At 42.7% G+C, this 23,335-nt stretch overlaps 1 protein-coding gene across 5 annotated transcripts in view; it reads right to left on the bottom strand.

The window, feature by feature from the left end:
* Positions 1-752: 752 nt before the first annotated feature.
* Positions 753-23,335, bottom strand: part of LOC122069956 (probable apyrase 7) — a 41,222-nt gene continuing 18,639 nt past the window's right edge. For 2 of the 5 annotated variants that reach the window (XM_042634044.1, XM_042634046.1), the window contains 2 exons: positions 9,897-10,050; positions 753-3,163 (listed from right to left, as the gene is read on the bottom strand). In XM_042634044.1, the coding sequence (XP_042489978.1) occupies positions 905-2,938 (2,034 nt within the window). In that variant the 5' untranslated portion in view covers positions 2,939-3,163; positions 9,897-10,050 and the 3' untranslated portion in view covers positions 753-904. Of the gene's footprint in view, positions 3,164-9,896; positions 10,051-10,283; positions 10,772-23,335 lie in introns of those variants that run through there. The other 3 variants (XM_042634043.1, XM_042634045.1, XM_042634047.1) reach the window with 2 other exon arrangements.

Below are 23,335 nucleotides of genomic sequence, written 5' to 3'. Positions count from 1 at the left end.
CCCTCCATTCTTAACTAGTAGCGGCAAGCCTAACATATAACAGTACGTTCATCAATTAAATGTTTAGGTCCATATGACGTTATCACTTTACAATAAACTACTAACGGGGTGGACCTGACTATAGCAAGTTTTGAGAATTAGAGGAAGGGGGAGTAATTGTTGAAACTATAGGGGAGGTGCGTGGAATTAGGTCAACTACAGGGGAAGTCTGAGTAATTTACTGATAAGCAATAATAAATCTGAAATTACAAAAATGATCCTAAGTAAAAAGGACAATTCCCTAAAATCTCTACTGAACCAAAATCCAGACTTGGACCTGGTTCTTCTCGGCCTGGGTTTCCAGACTGGGTCCAGACGGCCAATCCATGGGAGTGCTACTGCATCAAATACTCTACAAAGACTCTCTCTCTCTCTCTCTCTTCCCCCTATGGAGGAGGAAGCAAAGCTATTGTCCAATTCAATTTGGCTACAAAGGAAACCCTATCTGAAATTACCAATACACCAGTCTAAATGTTAAGCTCTCTTGTTTAGCAATGAAGTCAATATCACAGTTTGGAAAATTTATGAATCCAATCAGGCTTTTATGTTGTATAGCGTCCTAACAAGACAATACATCGTATTCCATCATTTGAAGGTCAAAGTTGTTGGAAACTAGTCTCCGCCCCATCCAAGGTTAAATCTAAAACATCTAGTACATCCAAAGTGATAAATGTCATGCCTGTCATAAGAAGATGGAAACAAAAGGCAGAATAAGAGGCTAATACATCTTCTTAGACAATTCCATCAAACAAATTACAGAAATAAAAAATAATTTGTTAACGAAATTATGAAAAGCATCTTGACAATATAACAGTACAAAAAAGAAGTGATACAGATAAAACCTATAGGTTTGAGAGTACATGACTCAACAATCCTCAGAAAAAAGCTTACCGGTGTTGATAGGACTCCAGCGCTGGAATCGGAATGGAGAAGACATATTAAGAACAGAGGTTGCAGTCGTACTGTTATGCCTAAATAATGGGAGATAGGGCCTACGGAAGAATCTTAACATCCAATCACCAATGCATGATAAGGCACAGGCTAGAAGTACCAGCGAAATAAACACCAGAACAATAAGAATGGTTGGGCTAATCTTCATTCGGAGTATTCTATAGCTCTGAAGTGGCATTCGAGTTGACAATGACCCCCCAGCTTCCAATAGAGCAACCCCAAGTGTCCAAGTAATACTACCAGAACCAATAAGCACCTGGCTATCTGTAATGTGTAAGCCCTCTCTCAGTAGCAACACAATGTAAGGTACCCTAAAGCAGTATTGTTCTATAAATGATTGTGGTACCACACTATTCCGTGCAACATCCCACGATTTCCCACAGAATTCCTGGCCCTTATCTAATACATCATCGAGTGTGGCTTCTGAGGACAAGTTAAAAAACCGAAACACCACAAAGAAGCCAGACATTGCATAAAACTTCCCATGGGGTCGAGGTAAGCTATCACTCAGAGCACAAGGTTGGAGCTCACAATTAATTCCTGTATTTGAATCTGACCATTCAGACAAATTAACTGCAACTTTTGCAAGCGCACTGCAATCTTCCCACCGTGGAACACCAACAAGGCGGACAGTTATTCCAGGTTTTCCTCCCTCAACAATATTTTCTCCCACCATTAGAGGGCTCCCACTTTCTTGGTTTAATGAAGCACACCGGGAACAGAAGTACTTTTCTGTGTACCCACTCTGCAAGCATGGATGCTTGAGTTCAACCTCTCCATTGATTAGATCGGCATTACTGATTCCTTGAACCGTCTTGAGGAGATATACTACAGATTTGTCAAAGGCTTCATTCAAACCAAAACCCGACAGAGAATAGGCACTAAGCTGATGATTAACAGCTCCTATATTTAAGTTTAAACCAGTCTCACCTTGAACCTGTTCCTTGGTCTCAAAAGTAACCTGCAAGGATGAACCACCCAAATCAAGTGCACCAAATGTTGCTTTTGTTGGTTCTGAACCCAGCATACCCATGTTATAATTAAGAGCTATCCATCCATAATAAGCTTCCTCCATGCCTGTGATAATCCTAACCCTGTCCCTTTGGCACAAAAATGAAGAATTCTCCAATATTGACCAAGCATTGTCAAGAAGCCACTGGGAATCAGAACTTGGAAGTCTACGAACCCCAGCTGTGGCATAAAGAAAGAGTGAGGTACTCTTAAGAGAACTTTTGGGTATTTGCTTCTCTGCCCACCGCAGGAGAGGTTTTATTGCTGCCTTCAAGCCAGATGTATTGTGAACAAGCTTGTCAAACCCAGGCTCAGTTTCCAATCGAAGATATGCACGCCCAAACCGTGCAATAGATTTTCTTTGAGTACCTTCAGGTAATGATCTCAAGATAATAGGAAGATTTCCGTCTTTCTTATGATCAATAGATGATTGATATACATACACACGAGTTCCCGTACTTCCACAATCTAGTACCACATAAAATTTTGATGTTTCTTGAGACCAATAAGTACTTAAATATTTTGCACACAAGGAAAACAGGAAAAATAAAAGAAGTAAGAATATGAGAGCCATGATTACTCGGGTCCATTTCTTCCACACAAATGGTATTCCTGGAAAGGATTTCTCCTTCGATAAACTTGCTCCAGCACTTTCTCTCTGCAAAGCATAAGGCACTTTTCCACGTGATGCAGTCCTGTTGACTACAAGGTCTAGATTTCCTTCATCTGGATCAAGTCCATGATAAGTTGAGAAATCTTGGAGTGATGATGAGTATCGCAAGTTATTCTTTTGTCCACTACCGAATGTACTAAAACCTAGATCTGGACCAGCAGGGGGCAGCAACCCAGATGATGATGATGATCTAGATACAGAACGTGAGGAAGCCATATGACCTGCGGCAGCAGAAAGAACATCGGAAACTTTGCTAAATGCCATTAAACAAGACTGTTCACTGGCTATTAGAATTTCCCTTCACTGTTCACCGGCTATAAGAATTTCCCTTCTCCGTCTTAAAATTTATCGTTGAAGAAAAGGAAACGTTTTTGCTCAGAGAAACATCAGAAGACTGATAGAGAGGCAGAATCAGAGAGTGTTCCCTTTCTCTCTCCAATATGTGTGAAAAGCTTGCAGAAGAGGCAAAGGGCAAGATACAAATGGAACCTGCAATAATTTCATTACAAAATCTAATTAGCCAAATAATAAAGACAAACTCTACTTCACTTCTCAAGGATGGAATGTGATGAATTAACTTATGAATCTGCAGCATCATTTTAAACCTTCCCAAGTCATCCAAAAATAATAATAATAACCTACATCTTGGATATAGTTATATATCCTAGCAGGAATTAAAGTTTAACACACATTGACATTCAGTAGTTTTTTGAGTTTTGTTTAATTTTGTGATGGCAGACAAGCTGGTATGCTGATTCCACTACTTTCCTGATAAAGAATGAAATTTACAACACCACCAATCAATGCTGAAATGTTCAAGTTCTCTAATGAATGTAATGAATACACCCATGATTTTACATTTGGCCAAAAGATATTACAATTCCTCTATCTGATTGTCTCTTTCTCTGTCTCAGAAAAATAGATATTAGACTCTGCTTTTGTGTGCTGTACCTCTAGGATCAAGATCACAATAATCTAATTGGCATCATGATCCATAGCCAATTCACTTAAAGATGATAGTGAAGTAGTAAATGACACTGTAATTGTCTGCAACAACAATCCATTATTATTCTTGTTACAATCCCAGATACCTTGTAATCAAACCAAAAGGAATAGAAAGAAATAAGAGAAGAAGAGAAGAGAGAGGTACAACCGAAGGAGACTCCCAAAAGATGAGAAGAGACCTGAGAATCGTTTGATCGCAGGTTTTCCCTAACCTTAATATTATTTCATAAGAATGAAAATACAAGAATACCCCCAAGACATAAAGAAGTAACCCTATGATGCAGATTCTTCACCAAACTAGGCTTGTTTTATTAGAAATAAGCTTAGGGTTGGGTTGTATACGTGTTGGGCCTTCAGTCCATGTGGTTTGGAGTATATTGGGCTACTTTTATGGGTCTAAACTAGGGGTTCTAAGGTTGCATACGGGATTCAATGATTTGTTTCCTTTTTCTTTAGTTTCCTTTTTAGATGGGGTTATTTAGTTTCTAATTTTCAGTCTTAAATTAGTTTCTAATTTTCAGTCACAAGACTTTCTATTTTGTAAGTTTCTATTTTCAGATTTAGTAACTAGTTGAGTTTCTAATTTTTAGTTTCCTATTTCAGTTTTTGGAAACTAAAGTTAGTTTCTATTTTTATGTAACCCCTATCACTATTATAAATAAAGCTATGGCTCCTTTAATGAGCCACGATTTTTACAATTAAAAAAAGAAGAAGCTTTATGCTGCTGCCGCTGGGTTTTCTCCATGGCTATACCTTTGTGTTTGATCAAGGGTTAGGGATTGGTGTGTGATCCGATCGACACTCTGCGGCGAGAAGTCCGGGTGGGTCTTTTCTTTTCTGGTTCTCTTATTGGATTATCTTCTTCAGCAGTACAGGCAAGTAATCTGAATTTTTCTGCAGAAATTTCTGGGTTAAACTCTCTGTTTCCTATTCTGTCGACCTAGTCTATTTGGAGTTCTAGCCACCCGATGGCTTTGAGTTTCTGGTTGAGTGTTACCCTTGTTGTATGGAAGACTCGATCCAATTTTTAGAGCAATCTGACCAGGGGATTGTCTGATATATTAAATCTTTCAAATCTGGTCGATCTCTGTTCTAACTCACTTCTATCCAGAATTCTGGTTTGATTGTTCCAGCTGTTGATGTATTAAAATTGGTAGCTGCTGTTCATGGTTCAGCCTCTGTTATTGGACTACTAAGCCTCTGTTTTTCCTGGTCTCTATTCAGCTACAGAAATTCTGAAACACTGAGATCGATGGACTGCTGATTATTTATTGTTTTTTGCTGATTTATTATTGCTGGTATATTGGGTTCTTGGTTGTTCTTTGGTTTAAAAGTTCCTGCAGTATTGGGTCTGGTTTGGTTGTCCAAATCCATTCCTACATTAAGTGGTATCAGAGCATGGCTGGGAACAACACCCCCACCCTAGTTTCTTTTATGGAGATGCTACAGACTATGAGGACTGAGATGAAGGCTGAACAGCAAACCTTACGGACTGAATTGAAGGCTGAGTTGAAGGCTGAATTGGATGCCAGGTTGTTGAATGAAGAGACCCCACCCCAACAGCCTACTGGCAGTTCACGTACAACACCCGAAGTGGACACTCCAATGAATGTGGTTACTCAGTTGACTAATAGGAGAGCAAACCCTAATCTGAGAGCACCACAGAGGGTTCCGATGGCACAACCTACTTTTGAAGAGCATGTTAGAGGATACTTTGAGACTGAGCGTCCCGTGCAACAGAGGTATTCTGGAGATTCACAGAAGGTCAAGCTCGATCTGAAGGAGTTTGATGGGAGATATGACCCCCAATTGTTCTATGATTGGGTAGTGGCACTAGACGACTATTTTGACTATTATGAGTTACCCGAGGAACGGAAGATGAAACTAGCTCGTGCTAAGCTAGTTGGGGCTGCTCGTGAGTGGTGGAGGACCTATGAGCTAGAGTTGGAAGACCGTGGTAGAGAACCTACTAGTTGGGAAGAGATGAAGCTTGAATTATCAGATAAATACTTGCCACGCAACTTCAGAGCTCACATACAAGACCAGCTGAACTCTCTTCGTCAAGGAAATATGAATGTTGCAGAATACATGAACAAATTTGATGCACTTTATTCTTGCACAAGCATTAGGAAGAATGAGAAGCAATTACTTTCTCAGTTTCGACTGGGATTACGAACTGAAATTAATAGAGGAATCGGTGTTGCTGATGTGTATACATTGAGAGATTGCTTTGACAAGGCTCTTCGAGCAGAGGAACTTATGGCACAGCCATGTAAAAGGTTTAGTTACCAAGCTGGGGAGGTCAAGAAAATTTTTTCAGCCACTAAACCTAACACTTTAGCACCCCCAAGAGCCACAACTCCTCTATGTGAAGTGAAGATACCTCTATTCACACCAAAAGAACTTGAAGTCAAGGTTCACATTGAAGAGATGGTTCTTGAAGCTTCAAAAACAGAAGGTCAAGTGACAAAAGATTCCATAGAAGACTTCTGCATTGAAGAGAGCATAGTAGACAAGACTGAAGCCGTGGACAATGATGTAGTGGTTGAAAGCACTCCACAACAAGTCTTTGAGATTCATGATGAAAAGGAAGAGTTTGTTCCAATCATTGATAAGAAGGTTACCAACATTGACGACTCTATGCACACGACATTCACAGTTGGTATTGATTCAGAGGTTGAGCATATAGAGTTTGTTATGCCATCATGGTTCTTTGAAGAAAAAGCTCCACACCTTGAAGACTACCTTCCAAAAGTCTACAAGCAACCAGAGTTTTGTTTGGGAATGGTCAAAGCTACTACTGATATGTTGTTTCCCCCTCATCACTGCAAAATTCGGGGACGAATTTTTTCAAGATGGGGAGAGTTGATGCAGTTTAGTTTCCTAAATAGGCTTGTTTTATTAGGAATAAGCTTAGGGTTGGTTTTTTCTGTGTTCCTTCCTATCGGCCTAGTTTTTTTTGGAGAACCAGCCATCCGATGGCCTCCATATTTTGACTGAAGGATAATCCTATCCAGAGGAAGGATCGATCCAATTTTGGGGTCAATCAGACCACTGGATCTGCTGAAGTGAACTGTCAAGCAATTCTGGTCGATTGTCAAAACCTGCACAGATTTAGATTCTGTTTTCTGTTCTGTGTTACTGTGACATTCTGGACTATTAGCATCTGTGATCTGAACCTACTGGAGGTGTTATATTGTTATTAAAATTTCTGGTTTAATCCTAAGACTGCTGCTGATTTATTTCGCTTCTATTTACTGTTCATTGAGATCGTTTATCAATTCTGGTTTGTGGCTGAAGTCTGATTTTCTGCTATAAGTTTGCTATTGGTTTTGGTTGTTCTTAGTTTAAAAGTTCCTGCAGTTTGGGGCTGGTTTGACTTGTCAAATCCATTCCTACATTACCCTAACTAAAAGTATTGGGCCGATAGGATAGAATCTATCGGTCCAGGGAACTAGGGATTAGCGTCAATCTCAACACTCCCCCTCAAGCTGGAGCATACACATTACCCATGCTCAGCTTGGTACAACTATTACGAAAACTAGAAGCAAACAAAGACTTAGTGAACATATCGGCCAACTAATCTGACGAAGGAACAAAAGAGGTCTCGATCAGCTTCTTCAGAACAGCATCACGAACAAAATGGCAGTCCACCTCTATGTGCTTGGTCCTCTCGTGGAGGACCGGGTTGCTAGCAATGTACACCACAAGTTGGTTGTCACAATACATCTTCATAGGCTTGGTCACGGGAAATCTCAACTCCAAGAATAAAGACCGTAACCACATCAACTCAGCAGCGTGGTATGAGCCATAGCTCTGTATTCTACTTCTGCACTGGATCGGGCAATGGTAGTCTACTTCTTACTATGCAAAGTAACCAAATTACCTCCAACAAATGTACAATAGCCCGTAGTAGATCTCCGATCACTAGCAAAACCGGCCCAATCAGCATCAGAATAATCAACTAGTTCCATATGTCGATAAGGACGATAGATCAGCCCCTTTCCAGGAGCACCCTTCAGGTAGCAAAGAACACAGACAGCAGCATCCCAATGAGCTTTCTAAGGAGACTGCATGAACTGACTAAGTACTCCAACGGCATAGGAGATGTCCGGACATGTCACAGTAAGATATATCAACTTGCCGATCAAACTCCTGTATTGATGCACATCCTGGAGGGGTTCGCCATCATCAGCCCCAAACTTCTGGTGAGGATCCATAGGGATATCAACAGGTCTGGAAGCAAGCATACCAGTATCAAATAAAAGGTCCAGCACGTATTTCCTTTAAGATAGACTGATCCCTTTCTTGCATCAGATCGCCTCAATCCCAAGAAAATAATGAAGTTGACCCAAGTCCTTGGTCTAAAAGTGTTGCTGAAGAGAAGCTTTCACTTCAGAAATTCCTACCTCATCATTATCAGTAAGTATAATATCATCAACATAAACTACCAAGACAACCAGTTTATCACCTCTGCGATGAACAAAGACAGAATGATCAGAATAACACTGAGAAAATCCACAAGTAACTATGGTAGCACTGAACTTGTCAAACCATGCCCGAGGGGACTGTTTAAGGCCATAGATAGCCTTGTGTAAGCAACACGCACGACATTTATTCTCTCTCTGAGCAACATAACCAGGAGGTTGCTCCATATACACCTCTTCCTGTAAATCACCATACAAAAAAGCATTCTTGATGTCCAACTAAAACAAAGGCCAATCAAAGTTGACAGCAAGAGAAATAAGTAGACGAACAAAGTTCAATCTAACAACCGGGGAGAAAGTTTCAAAATAATCAACTCCATATGTCTGAGTATACCCCTTGGCAACCAGACGAGCTTTCAACCGCTCAACAAAGCCATCAGAGTGATACTTAACAGTGTACACCCAGCGACACTTCACCAAATCCTTACCAGGAGGTAAATCTACCAGACTTCAGGTACCACGACTCAAGAGAGCATCCATTTCTACATCCATGGCAGCTTTCCATCCAGGAATAGTCAGAGCATCATCATAGGTACGGGGAATAGGGGTAGTAGAGAGTGACAAGGCAAGACAATGGATGGGAGAGGGAAGATGAGACAAGGAAACAAAGTTATCAATGGGATACACAACCATAGATTTTTTAGTGCAAGAACGTGTACCTTTCCTTTGAGCAACTGGTAAGTCATCAGACGGAGGAGGAAGAGCTTCACCAGAGAAAGGCAGCAGTGGAGGAAGTGAATCATCTGGAGTATTGGTTTCTCCACTCAGTTGTCCAACCTTCTTCTTGCGCTGACAAACCTGTAGAGGAGGTGAATCACTGGCACTGGGCACATCAGGGAAGGGTATGAGAGATGGAATGGATTGAGGAGATGGAGAAGTCCACTCTATACCAGACTGGGACACCTGAGGAGAAAAGAATGATGTGCCTTCAAAGAAAGTCACATCGGCACTAACAAAGTTCCTGTCAGTAATGGGGTCATAGCACTTATACCATTCCTGAGTACGTGAATAACCCAAAAAAATGCACTTAGTAGACCTAGGAGACGGTTTATCTACTTGCACATGCAAATTATAGACAAAACACACAGCTAAAGACTCGGGGAGGAATAGGAAAACTTGGCAAAGTAGGGAACATAATAGAAAAAGGGGATTTATCTGAAAGCATTGAAGATGGCATGCGATTAATCAAGTGACATACAGTTAAAACCCCCATCACACCAAAAATGCTTAGGAATATGCATATGAATCATAATAGCACTGGCTACCTCGAGTAGATGTCGGTTCTTGCGCTCTGCTACCCCATTTTTCTGGGCAGTATAGGTGTAACTAGTTTAGTGTATCATCCTATGGTTGGCATAAAAATCATAAATATCAGTTTGAGCATATTCTAAAGCATTATTAGGACGAAAATTCTTAATCAAAATGCCAAACTGAGTTTTTATTTCATTATAGAATTGCTGAAACACAAATAAAAATTCAGATCTGTCCTTTAACATGTAAAGCCATATAAGGCGAGAATGATCATCCACAAAAGTCACAAAATAACAAAAACCAAATCTATTACTAACTCTGCAAGGACCCAATACATCATAATGGACTAAGGAAAATAAAGACGGACTACGAGACACAGCAAGATGGGAAAAACACACGGTGATATTTTCCCAACTCACAGGTCTCACATTCTAACCTAATCACAGACTTAAAACTAGGAAATAAAAGTTTCAACCTACCTAAAGATAAATGTCCTAAACGACAGTGCCATTGGAAAGGAGTCACATCCCCAGCAATAGTACCAGCAGCAGCAAAAGAAGTAGAACCACATTTGAGATAATATAAACCATCTTTTTCACGCCCTCCACCAATCATATTCCTCGTGTGAAGATCCTGAAAAACACAGTAAGAAGGAAAGAAGGTTACTGAGCAATTTAATGAGCTAGTTAACTGGCTCACAGAAAGAAGACTTAATGGGAATTGTGAAACATGTAACACAAAAAAATTCAGTGAGGATGTGGGTGATATAATACCATGACCGAGAACCGGTGTAGAAGCACCGTTGGTAAGAATAACATATGTAAAATTGATATTAGAAGAAAAGGTTTCAAAAAGTGATGACTTACCAGTCATAAGGGCAAAAGCACCTGAATCAATGACCCAGGGGGTAGAGATAGTGGTAAAAAGGGTTGAGGTACCTGCATGAGCTAAGGTGGCAGCAAATGTAAACCCACCATTAGATGTATTAGAGAATGCCTCGATAGTGTGCAAGCACCGGAGCAACTAATTGATGTCATCATGCAGACTAGTAGATAAACTCCTGAAGTTCTCGATTTAGCATCAACGGAAGACACTATGTCAGTACCATCAGCTGACACTGCATGATTAGCTAATTGGGTTGCCCACTCTGGCTTGCTATGCTTTGCCCAGCAAGTCTCAATACTATGGTTGGGCTTCCCGCAATAAGTGCACTAGCAGGCTGCACGATCAGAAGGTTGTCCCCTAGAACCTCGACCAGCTGATCCATAACCCCCCCACTACCGCAACCGCGACCTCGACCACATCCAAGGTTGGCAAGGGAAGGCAAAATTGTCTTTGGAAGACTGATCAAATTTAGTTGATGAAGTGATACACTGCAGTTGCGAATAACTATCATTCAGAGTAGGAACAGTATTGCCTGTAAGAAAATGGCCCTTCACTGCCTTCAAATCATTATTCAAACTAGCCAAAAATTTGGAAACAAAAAACTCATTCCGCTGAGCCTTCAATTTGTCAATGTCTGTGGTCAAGGGCTGGAAAACATTAAGTTCTTCAACCATTCCCCTGAAAGTACTACAATACTCTGAAAGAGATCCGTCAGACTGGCGAAACGATTCTCATAAATATCATAAATACGGGTCATGTTCTTTTCTTGAGAGTAAGTTTCTTTCAAATCGTTCCATACTCCCTTTGCAGTAGAGTGAGACATAACATTGGCAGCGACATCTGGTTCTATACTATTCCATAACTAGATTAAAATCAAAGCATTCTCCTTCATCCATTCATCATAACCCTTATCAGATGATGAAGGAGAATCAGAAGTAGTATACTTAAGTTTATCTTTGGCCATAAGGTAAACCTTCACAGATTGAGCCCAAAGTAGGTAATTCGAGCTTCCCTTGAGCTTAATAGAAGTAATTTGGACATTGACAATGTCCGAGGCAGATGCAATAGTCACAGAGGTAGTAGACTTGGTATCAACTATGAGAACCAAAAATAAAGTAGACAAATAGAGTCATCAATATTTGGCTTTCTCCAAAAAAACTTCACCCAAAAATACCAAGAAAAATAGCAAACCAACCTGAACCACAACGACTGGATATCATCTAGCTTTCACCCAAGAGACCCGGGTTCGATAAAAAAAAAAAAGATGGTTGTGGTTCAAATTCTTTAAATCTTCAGCATAGTACCAATAGAGCACGATCCATACACCAAATGAATCACTCCACGTGATTTTATCCATAGTAGATGCATCAATAGGTGGCTGCACACCAGAAGATTTCAACACAAAACCGAGATCAACAGGGAGGATTTTGAAAAGTTTGATTTGATTACAGAGGCTCTGATACCATGTTACAATCCCAGATACCTTGTAATCAAACCAAAAGAAAAAGAAAGAAAGAAGAGAAGAAGAAGACAAGAGAGAAGAGAGAGGTACAACCGAAGGAGACTCCCAAAAGATGAGAAGAGACCTGCGATCTTACCAGAATCGTTTGATCGCAGGTTTTCCCTAACATTAATATTATTTCATATGAATGAAAATATAAGAATACCCCCAAGACATAAAGAAGTAACCCTAACCAAAAGTATTGGGCCGATAGGACAGAATTGACCCTATCGGTCCAGGGAACTATCGGGATTAGCGTCAATCTCAACAATTCTAAAGAATTAAATCTTCAATGCATTTTTTCTGTCAAATAAATCTTCATGCTGTTGAAGACCACAGATTGATACATGTCTCAATTTTTTTACATGAATAAAAATATATAACCATAAGAGAAAAGAATATACAAAGGAAGAGAAGTAAAAGGGGCGGGGGGGAGGGCTTAAATCAAGCCAACAAAGCAAAAGCAACAACACAAAACAAAGAAGCCAAAAGGGCTACAAAGATATCACCTGGGGGGGAGGGGAAGACACTGTCATTATTATAGGCCAAAGCCACTGGACAATGAATCACTTTTCCCATGTTCATTTTTACTTTTCTTTCATGACACAGAACATTTAAGGATAAAGTTCATGCTGTTGAGTCCTAGTACGTGGACCTTCATGATTGTTATCCCTACATAGAAGATCAACTAATCTTTTTCTTTTTCTTCATTTTTTTCTATAAGAAAAAGAAATCTTCCCAGAAAACCAAATCCAAACATAAAATCCTACGTACTGTATATATCATAGACATAATTTACGTAATGCGCATGCCAATATATATTTGGAAAAGCAAGGGAAAAAGCTGCAACAGTAGAGAGTAAAAGGGGAACAACCTCAAGTACAAAGTGATGCTAGTATAGTTTGATCTACATAAGCAAACTATTGAAGTTGCAGAATTCATTGAAAGTGGATGACAAATTCTTAGAATTGGTGTCTACAAATGTCCTGAAATTTTGCTCAACATTACATCTCTTGGTGCTAAAAAAATACAGACAATCTATAAATGTTTGTTTTATAATGCAAATCACGTGCAATGCTCACGGTTGTGAACCTACACATGACCAAAGTTGGTCACACCCCCCACATAGACACACTAAGGCTGTGTTTGGTATGCATTCCCATTCTAAGAATGAAGATCACAGATTTGACTGAAATGTATTCTTAATTACAGAATGCTCACACTTGTTAGACATTTCAACAAACAATTTGTAGCAAAAATCTCCACTACCCGATATTGAGATCGAAAAAAAAAATTGCACAGTATCAACATTCGTTGATTCGTCGCTGTGTAAGGGTTACGTTCTGCTTGAAATTAGTGAACAGGTGTGGAGTCAGATCGGAGCAGTGCTTCACTGTTGGTATGCTCTGGATTCCAGCAGTGCATGAATATTAATGACGACCATGATAATCATAGAATGGTGAAGGATTAGAGTCATTATGAGGTTTGAAAAAAAAAATTTAAGCAATGAAATCCATCAAGCCTCGAACAATTTTCAAAATCAAGCAGTGATTATCCAATGAAGACACAAAGCGACAGATTTTAATGGAAACGCTTACTTGGAACTAGGGTCTCAGAGGACAAGTTTGTGGGTACTAAAACAGCGAATGATCTCTAGGCCTCTCCCAGCCTCCTTCTTGAGGAAGGAAGCGATATGGAGGCAAACGATGGTATGAGGATCCATTAGCACAGGCCATACTTGCGATCGATCCAGCATAGAGTCCTGGGTCGCCACTGGCAACACCACCTGGTGCATCGTTAACCACCTCATCAAACACATCGCTACCCCAAAACAACTCGTGACTCCAGCAAGAAACATCCGTCATCGCTGCTCACAATGCATGTGACCTCATTTCCATCGTCTTTTCCAACGAGTTCGAGGATCTCACACACTAGGTCGCTCGCCTGAGAGAGAGAACAGAGTACTGTGAGGGTAGCGGCCGGAGATGGTGATGTCTCTCTTCTCTTGGGGGGGGAAAAGGACTTGCATCCCATCCTCTCCTCTCTTTCTCTTTCATGTGAGGGGAGGGGTTCGTGTCGTGTGTGCTTTGCTTGCAGGCCCCGCACTGCCGTATCGCCGCTCAGAGATGCGTGGAGGCCTATTTCGCAAAAGTGTGAAATTCGTTATTTGAGACGGGGGTTTGATGATGGTCCAATACGGGGATCAGGATCATACAAATAGGGGGTTTGGAGTCGCCACCTAGGATTATGGGCCTGGGACCCGGGGGTGGGCCCAATTCCTAAGAAAAGGGCCCGAAATTTGGTCTGGTCCAGAGATTTATGGTAAGTGTCAAGTTACAGAATTGGGAAGGTGTTAAGCACCCAATCTGCCCGGTTTAACCGGTCTTCCTACTAGATGCTTAAGAACGAACATTTTCCACAATTATTACTATTCCATATGCATGGCTAAGTTATCACACCTATATACATTAATATATACACTAAAACAAGGTCTATATAAAGTCTACATTATGACAAGTTGGTTGAGAAATTATACTTGAACTTAACCCTTGTTTCAAGTCAAGAGGGGTGAGCCCCTAATTATTACCGACTCGGACTGTCTTTCGGATTCTCCTGGCTCAAGGGAAGATGGTCTTGACCTCCAACTTCCTTCTTGAGAGATGTTGATTGTGATAGTATTCGGACAGGGTTCCAACTAGGAATGGTTACTTTCGGATTTGGATTTGGATTTGGATTTGGATTCGGACAGAGCTTCGGCTAGAGAAGGCTATTTTCGGATTTGGATTCTGACAGAGCTTCTGTTAGGGAAGGTTATTTCCGAGCTTAGGCTGAGGTGGCACTCTGGCAGAGCTTCGGCTGGGGATAGGCTAGGGGAGGACTAGGCTGAGGTGGCACTTCGGTAGAGCTTCCGTTGGGAATGGCTATTTCTGGAAAGATTCCAGGGGCACTCAGACAGGGCTTCCTCTAGGAACTGCTATTTTTGGAAAGAAACAGATTGACCTAAAAACGGATTAAAGATCCCTAAAGGTCCGAAGAACACTTTGAAGATCCGAATAGAGTTTCGGATCTTGATAAAGATCTCTCCGTAAACCCGAAGAACCTCAAAGGGGGGTTTCTACTTTGGGTAAAACTAAAGAACACTCACAGGAGGGGGTTGAAGAACATACTACTTTTGGCAAAACACTAAATCGGACTAAGAACTTGGATTGAAGATCTTCAAAGTCCCGAAGAACACTTCGAAGAACCGAACAAGATTTCAGATCTTGACGAAGATCGCTTTGAAGACCCAAAGAAAATCAAGAGGGAGAGGGGAGGAGAGTTTCACTACAAGGGAGTGAGGTGGGGTTTTGGTATGTGAAATCCAAAGGAGGGGGTATTTATAGGTTTTTCCAGCCAATAGGAAAGGGGGAACCTCTCCGTCCGTCGGACAAAAGAAGGTTTCTTGCCTAAAGTGGGGGGAGTGGACCTTTATACACTGGGTGAAAGAGGGGTTTGGACCAAAATGGGTGGGGGAAGGTTTTTGTCCAATGGGTAAAAAGTGGGTTCTTGGGAGAGAGAAACACTAGCAAAAAAGAGATTTTTTTGGCTTCAAGTGGGTGAAGGGGGAATCCCCTAGCCTACCAGGCCAGCGAAAGAACAATCTTGGCCGTTGTCTGTGGCGCGAATGATTGGGCCAAAGTGCATGGGACAGGGTCATGGGTGTGCAGCGAATGGCACGCAGGTAGTGGTGTTGTACCATGGCACGGGCAGCAACTGGCAAAGGGGGCACGGGTATGGGCCATGGATGGGAAGGTTGGGCAATACATGGTGCGCAGGTATGTGCAGGCTGGCTTGCTGGCCAGCGCGCTCATGCACTGGCTGGCCTGTTGGCCAGCACACAGATGTGTGTGCTGATGTGTGTGCTGGCCTGTGCGCTGGCCCCGTGGGTCTGCACAAGCATATGGCATGAGCACAGGCCAGTGCCCACGTGGTGTGGGTTTATGCCCGTGTAGGCGAGAGATGAGGGGTGGGGCACAGGCAAGGGGCATGGGGTGCAAGCCTATGCGACGCATGCGCAGGTAGGCTGGTGTGAGCGTCAGCCTGAGGCGCACGGGCTGGTGCAGGGGTGGGGGTGCGGGCTGCGGGCTGCGGGGGCATGGGCTGCGGGGCGCAAGGGCCCGAGCCTATGCTTGGGGCGTGGGCTAGGGATGTATGGCTGGTGTATGGCTAGTGAGTAGGGGCTTGGCTTGGGTGGTGCATGGTAGGTGCATGGTAAGTGCATGGCTGGCGGGCAAGGGCTTGGCTTGGGTGGTGCATGGTAGGTGCATGGCTGGTGGGCAAGGGTTTGGCTTGGGTGGTGCATGGTAGGTGCATGGCAGGTGCATGGCTGGCGGGCAAGGGCTTGGCTTGGGTGGGAAGCATGCACTGCAACCCATGGGCAGCAGCCATGCAATGGGCTGCTGCCATGGGCAGCAGGCATGAGCTGTAGCCATGGGCAGCAAGCACATGTGCGGGCTGGCCTAGTGGCCAGCGCGCGCAGCGGACGTGATAATGGGTTTTTCTGGTGAAGATTACGGGAGATCCGTTGGTCCGATTTTAGCATGCCATATATCATCGGAATCGTATTTTGGACCCCTTCTCTCCTGCGTGGGGTTTCCAGGGTTTTAGGTAGGGGACATTTTCATCATCTCTATTAATCGAAAGTCGAAAGCTAAAAGCCGAAAGTCGGAAGCCGGAAGCCGAAAGCCGGAAGCCGGAAGCCGGAAGCCGGAAGCCGGAAGCCGGAAGCCGGAAGCCGGAAGCCGGAAGCCGGAAGCCGGAAGCCGGAAGCCGGAAGCCGGAAGCCGGAAGCCGGAAGCCGAAAGCCAAAAGCCGATAGCCGAAAGCCGCATCTAAAATCCCTATTTCATCATAGCCGAAGGAGAGACAAAATTAGGTGTCTGCAGAATGCCCCTCTTTGGCCGAGGCCTGTGCCAACGGCCGAAGGACAAAGAAAAGAACGACCACATTTTGTCACCCAGAGCATATACTGCCGTCTTCTTGCTTATTTATGACGGAGTTGAAAAATACAACAGATAATATCTTAAAGTCTTAGGACTTACCTGGGCTACCAATTGTGGAAAGGAATTCGCTACTCTTCTAAACCTGCAAAAAAGGTTAGTACTTTGATCTTTGACTCTTCCTTAGCTGGGCTTCACATATGCCAGTTAAGGGAAAATGGTCTCCATGTTGGGTCTTTTGAACCAATTTGGACTATCTGGGACTGGTGGTTACAGGACAGGAATTCACTGCTCTTCCAGTCTTGCAATAAATAAAAATACTTGATTTTTGGATTTTCATTAGCTGGGCTTCACATGTGCCAGTTCAAGGATTATGGTCTCCATGCTGGGACTTTTGAACCAATCTGGACCATTTAGTCTTCCAGGCGGGTTCTTTCAAACCGGGCTGGGCTATCTGGTATTGTCAATTATAGGAAAGAAATTCACTGCTCTTTCAACCTTGTGAAAGACACAAATATTTGATTCTCTACTTTTGATTTGAGCTTTGAATTTTGATGCTTGATTTAGAATCTTTTTTTTTAGGGGGGTGAAACGAATTTTTTTTTATAAACTTGTTCTTGGAGTTTTTCACCTTGCTCTTGAAGTTCTTGAAGATCTTCATCTTGTTCTTGAAGTTCTTGAGGATTCTTCATCTTGTTCTTGAAGGAGGATTCATTTGCAGAATTTGATATTCTTGTGGGCTTTTGTGCAATTTTGGAAACTTTCAGGGGCTTCTTGTAATTTCAAAAAGTTTTTGGGCCTTCTTTCAATTTTCAGAAAATATGACTGATAGGAGAAAAAGAAAGACTTTGCGAGAAGTCTAGCTTGAGAGTTGCAGCAATCCTTCATGCAGGGACGAGGGCTTGGCCAACTAGTACTCCGGGCAGACCCTTCATAACAGTCGGAATCACATCTGCAACTCTATATGGGGTTCTTGGGTAAGTCTTTATATTGTATTCATTATTTTGATTATCTTTTATTTTTGTTTTGTCTTTCTTTCTATGCTGTTTTGCTTCTTTTTTTTTTTTTTTTTTTTTTGCATTTATTTTTCCATTTTTTTTTCCATTAGCATAAGGGGAAAGAACCACCAACCTTGGCCTCGTATGGCCATCTGAACATGGTTCAATCCTGGCATAAGATGCTACCTCGTAGAGTAAAGCAGACAGTTGATGCGTCATACCAAGGCCGGCTAGCTTTGGTAGAGACCCGAAAGTTTAACCCCAGCACGGGTGGGAGCCCTCATGAAGCGGTGGTGGCCGAGTACTCATTCTTTCCATCTTCCTGTTGGCGAGATCACCATCACACCCTTGTGCTTCTATGCTTTGACAGGCATTCCATTTGGGAGTAGATCCATGACCCTACCTAGGGCTCCGACTGTCCAGGAGTTCGCAGACCTGACTGGCATCACCATTGTGGCCGGTCAGACACATCCGCCTAGGGGAGATTAGTGCCCGATGGTGGAAAGTCGGCCTGGGGGAGAACCCAGGTAACATCTCAGGTGGCCCGTTCCTTCTTGCTGTTTGTTGTGGGTCAATGCCTCTTCAACGACCTCCAAAGGGGAGTGGATATCCGTCTGGTGTACTTCCTTCGAGATCTTGGTACAATAGACTCTTGGGACTGGGGTGGGGCTGCCTATGCATATCTCCTGCAATCCCTAGATCTGCTGTCCTATAGAGACAGGGGCCTCAAGGGGGCAGGCTTCATTATTCAAGTAACTTTCCTTCTTGTACCCATTTCTTTTCATTCATTTGGATTGCACTTTTTTACTTTAATTTCTTGAAACAGCCTTGGTGCTTTGAGCACTTGGGGACCATAGCTCCCAAACTGAGGGACCCTAAGGCATTCTTCTTCCCTGTAGCCACGAAGTGGGGAGATAATCAGGTGCTCAAGGCGACGCCATCCTCCGGGGACCACCACTCGTTCTCTTTTGAACGATCTCACACTGATATTCCTTTCATCTTCTGCTGTACTTACTTCTCCTTGGTTTCGCAGGTTACTTAGAGACCATTCCATGACCTTGTATTTCCAAATCTCGAAAGATTAGCCTTGGTTAAGCACTTATCAGAGCACCGAGTCCTTTTTCAGGGAATATGGGGTCATGCCTGGTATTTAGGAGAGAGAGTAGTACCCCAGTGGTCGGATATCGAGCCACACCCTCCTCCCGGTCTTCCTCCACCCACTATACATTGCCCAGAGATCATCCTAGCAGACGAGATGGAGCATTTGGCTGGCGGAGTATGGGATGACTCATTTCTGGATCAGGATAGGGACTACGGAGCCTTCCTGGAGGAGACAATATGCACCCCTCTTGGTCCTGATGGTCCAGTGGTATGTTACCCTTTCTTGAGTATTTCCTTCAAATCCCTTGCTATTCTAGTCTTGACTGATGTTCTTTCAAGGGAGAGAGACGTGTAGATCCTTCTGCTATTTGGTCACATGCCAGTGCTACCGATCCTTCACAAGCAGGACACTCTACCAATGTCGGCCGGTCTCTCAGGGTTGCTAACATCCCCTTTCGTGGCTTCCCTGCCTAGACCTATCCCTAGTCTCCCTCATCTTCTGGAGCCAAACACAGATGTAGACGCTTCCCTTGGGCTGCCTATTCCTTATGATTATGTGAGTATTTGATCATCCTCCAATTAACTCTTGATTTCCTCTGACTGATATGCTCTTTCTCAGGTGTCCCCGGAGGTCTATGCTAAGATTAGGAGGATGCACTACGGCCTATACGGGGTGATAGTTGCCAAGGATAGGGAGATTGCACGGCAGGACGCATTGATTCAGGACCTGACCCAGAGGCTGGAGTAGGCTGGAGTAGGCTGGACTAGCATCTACGGATTCCCCAGCGCTCCATGAGGATGGTTCAGAGTACAGCTCAGATGACGACTTTTGACTTATAGGGATTTGTTTTTGCATTATTGAAAACACAAACATATGGATATTTTCTTTCTTTTCCCCTCCCCTTGTTTGTTCATTTTATTTCAGCATCTTATGAAAACTTACTTTTGGCACAAAGAAAATTTCTTTTCCTTTTTTTTTTTTCTGTTTGCTTGCAATGTTCATGCATAATCAATTCCATAACTCAAGTCATAATTAGAATAATTGGGATTACACGAGAATCCAAATACTTCCTCATTCTATTAACAAGTGAATCATATGAAAAGGAGAACAATGTTCCTACCACAGGTGGGATAGGTGAGTAATAAAATGGGGAGACAATTCTTGAGGTGGGTGAAAGTTCACTAACTCTTCTGGATCTGTCTCCTCGAGTCCATATTGTCGGTTGATGTACATAGGCAAATAAAAGGATGTGTGAGTCAATCCCATCAACCTGACATAATCGTAACCAAGGGTCTTCATAAAAAAATCTTCTTGCAGCCTCCCTGGGCACCTCCATGTGATATCTTGCATAGTCCTTTCCTGCAGGTACTTCTCCCAATCAGTGAAAAGGTTGAATTCTGGAACTTCCCTCTTATCCTGGTAACAAAGAACTTCGAGTGGGCCTCCTTTTAATGGCTTGGTTAACTTCAGTTTCTCAAGGAGCCAAATATGGAAAATAGCAGGACTCCCTTAATAATGATCTAGTCTGAATCTATGGCCATGGCTCATGTCATCGAATCCCTTGACTGTTTCTGCAAGAACCGTAGGGATGATGTCACCTCCCTTCAACTGTTTTACTACCTCAATCAGAATCGACGGTGCACCACGTCAGGGAGTGCGGAGAACATAACGAGCTATCATGCAAAGTAAATAAGCATCCTGTGATCTCTGTTGATGGATTCCTCCCATTGGTAGATATTGGATGAAGATCTGGGCCACCTTCAAAAAGTCAATCTTCCCATACCTGACAAATTGCTTCACTTCCTCTTCTTTCCATCTAAAGAAGTCCTGAATTTCCTCCGAGTAATCTTTCTTCGAAGATGGGTGGAGCAAACTACCTTTGGGCGGAGATAACATACAAACCCGGAATTCTTCGAGAGTTGGGTAGATCTCTACTAATCCAAACCGAAATACATGCAAGTTGGCATCCCAGTGTTGAGGCACCTGTCGGAGTAATTGGTGATGTAGCTTCACACATCCAATCCGGCTGAGAAATGACACATTCATGGAATCCAGCAATCCTGGCGCCCTCATGCTCATGTCCAATGTCCATTTCCTCAACATCTCATCCAATGAGCTCATGACTTTTCTTGAAACCATTACAAACAAGAGATATTCGATGATTTATCAAAGCGTTACTCATTAGCTAAGTCTCAGCCAAGCCTTTACCACTGTTGCATTAAGCTATTTATTTATTTATTTATTTTTTACTGATCAAGGGTGGAGAATAAACTGACCTTGATAAACTGGTGCCGGGTGGCAACTTTTGGGGGGATAGAATCCTGGATGAGAAGTGACGGACCAATGGGTGGATGACAAATACTTAATGGCCTTTCATGCCAAATGGCAATTTTTGGGGGACAAACTATGATGATCTTTTAAGATACTTTGATTATTAATCAAGGAACCAATTTATTGCCTTTAGATGGTTGAGACCGCACTTGCACATGTCAAATTTCCTACGTATCCTTCGAAAGGAATCAGGTCTAGCATAGTTTAGACTATTCGCCCTTTCAGACATAATATTTCTTAAGTTGATCCATACTGACCAGTCCGGGTATTTCTTCGCCATTGTGGTCTATGAGTTTCATAACTTTGCCTGGTAGAATTTCTTTGACGGTGAATGGGCCGCTCCAATTGGGCCTAAATTTTCTTCTTAGGTTATGAATTGGGGCTCTTTGTTCTCAAAGAACAAGTTCGCCTTCTTTTATGTGACGAGGCTTCACATTCTTGTTAAAGGCCCTGGCCATTCTCAGTTGATATTTCTTCAAATTATCCATGGCTTTTATGCCCCTTTCATCAAAAAAGTTGAGCTCGTCATGTCTGGCTTTCACCCACTCTCCTTCAGGTAGCTGACTATCAAGAAGCACCCTTAGGGATGATACCAGGATTTCCACGGGTAGAACCGCCTCAAGCCCATATGCTAAAGAGAAAGGGGTGGCCCTCGTCGAGGATCGTACAAAAGTCCTATATGCTCATAAGGCAAGGGGTAACTTATCAGCCCAATCCTTGTGTGTTTCTTCCATTTTCTGCAGGATGACTTTGATGTTCTTGTTAGCTGCTTCCACTGCCCTATTGGTCCGTGGCCTGTAAGTGGTAGAGCGATGTCTTCTGATACCGAACTTTGTGTAGATTTTGTTGGTCTTACCCCAGAAATGGGATCCTTGATCTGATATCAATTCTTGAGGTACTCTATATTGCGCAATGATATTTTCCTATACGAATTTGGCTACCTTAGCAGACGTGAGAACTACATAGGACTGAGCTTCCACCAACTTGGTGAAATAATCTATGGCTACCAAGATGAACTTGTGACTATTGGATGCTTCAGGGTTGACCTTTCCAATGATGTCGATGCCCCAAGTGGAGAATGGCCAAAGTGAACTGAGCGAATGCAACTCTATTGGCGGGATGTGTATGATGTTAGCAAATATCTGACACTTGTGGCATTTCTTGACAAAGTCCACACAATCTGCTTCCATTGTGTTCCAATAGTATCCCAACCTGAGAATCTTCTTGGATAACATCTTGGCATTTATGTGGGGTCCACAAAGACCTTGCTGAATTTCCTCCATGATGGTTGTAGTTTGTTCTTCATCTACACACAACTGTATTCCGTCATAGGATCTCTTGTATAACAGATCCTCTTGAAGAATAAACTAGGTGGCATATCTTCTCAGAAACTACTTTTCTCTGTCAGTTGCTTCAACCGGGTACTTCCTTTCCCTGATGAATCCACTATGTGAGCGAACCAAGACCGACCATCCATAGTGAGAGAATTCACCGAATTCTGATAAATGAGCCTGCTTCTTTGTTCTACCAAGAATGGTCGGACCCTAGCCATAGGGTTGCATTCTACCATGGAAGCCAAGGTTGCAAGGGCATCAGCAAACCTGTTGTTATCCCTCTGGAAGTATTTGAACGAGATCTTCTCAAATTGTTCAACCACCTCTTCCAGATGTTTTTGATATGGCTTCAACTTTTCATCTCTAATTTTCCACTTTCCTTGCGTCTGACAAAGGACAATGGATGAATCTCCATACACCTTGATCCTTTTAACCCCAATGGTCAGGGCAGTTTCTAGTCCCAAAGCACAAGCTTTATACTCAACAATGTTGGTACAGGGGAAGTCGAGGCGGAATAACGAAGGCAAATACAGACCGTCAGGAGTGACAAGCAATATTCCCGCACCACATCCCTTTTGATTGGCTGCTCCATCAAAGAATAACTGCCATTCATTAATTGTGTCTTTTTTATCTATTGTAGCAATTCCTTCATCGGGAAAGGCATCATCCAAGGATCTTCCATCTTCTGTGGAATGGGCTGCCAAATGATCGGCTATGGCCTGCCCTTTCTTTTGTCTCCTTCTGGGCTAACAAAGAGCCTATGGAACATTCTCCTACAGACAGATATA

The sequence above is a fragment of the Macadamia integrifolia genome, unplaced genomic scaffold, assembly GCF_013358625.1.
Source record: "Macadamia integrifolia cultivar HAES 741 unplaced genomic scaffold, SCU_Mint_v3 scaffold779, whole genome shotgun sequence".
NCBI lineage: Eukaryota > Viridiplantae > Streptophyta > Magnoliopsida > Proteales > Proteaceae > Macadamia > Macadamia integrifolia.
The sequence above is the reverse complement of the archived record's forward strand: the minus strand, read 5'-3'. Positions and strand labels throughout refer to the sequence as shown.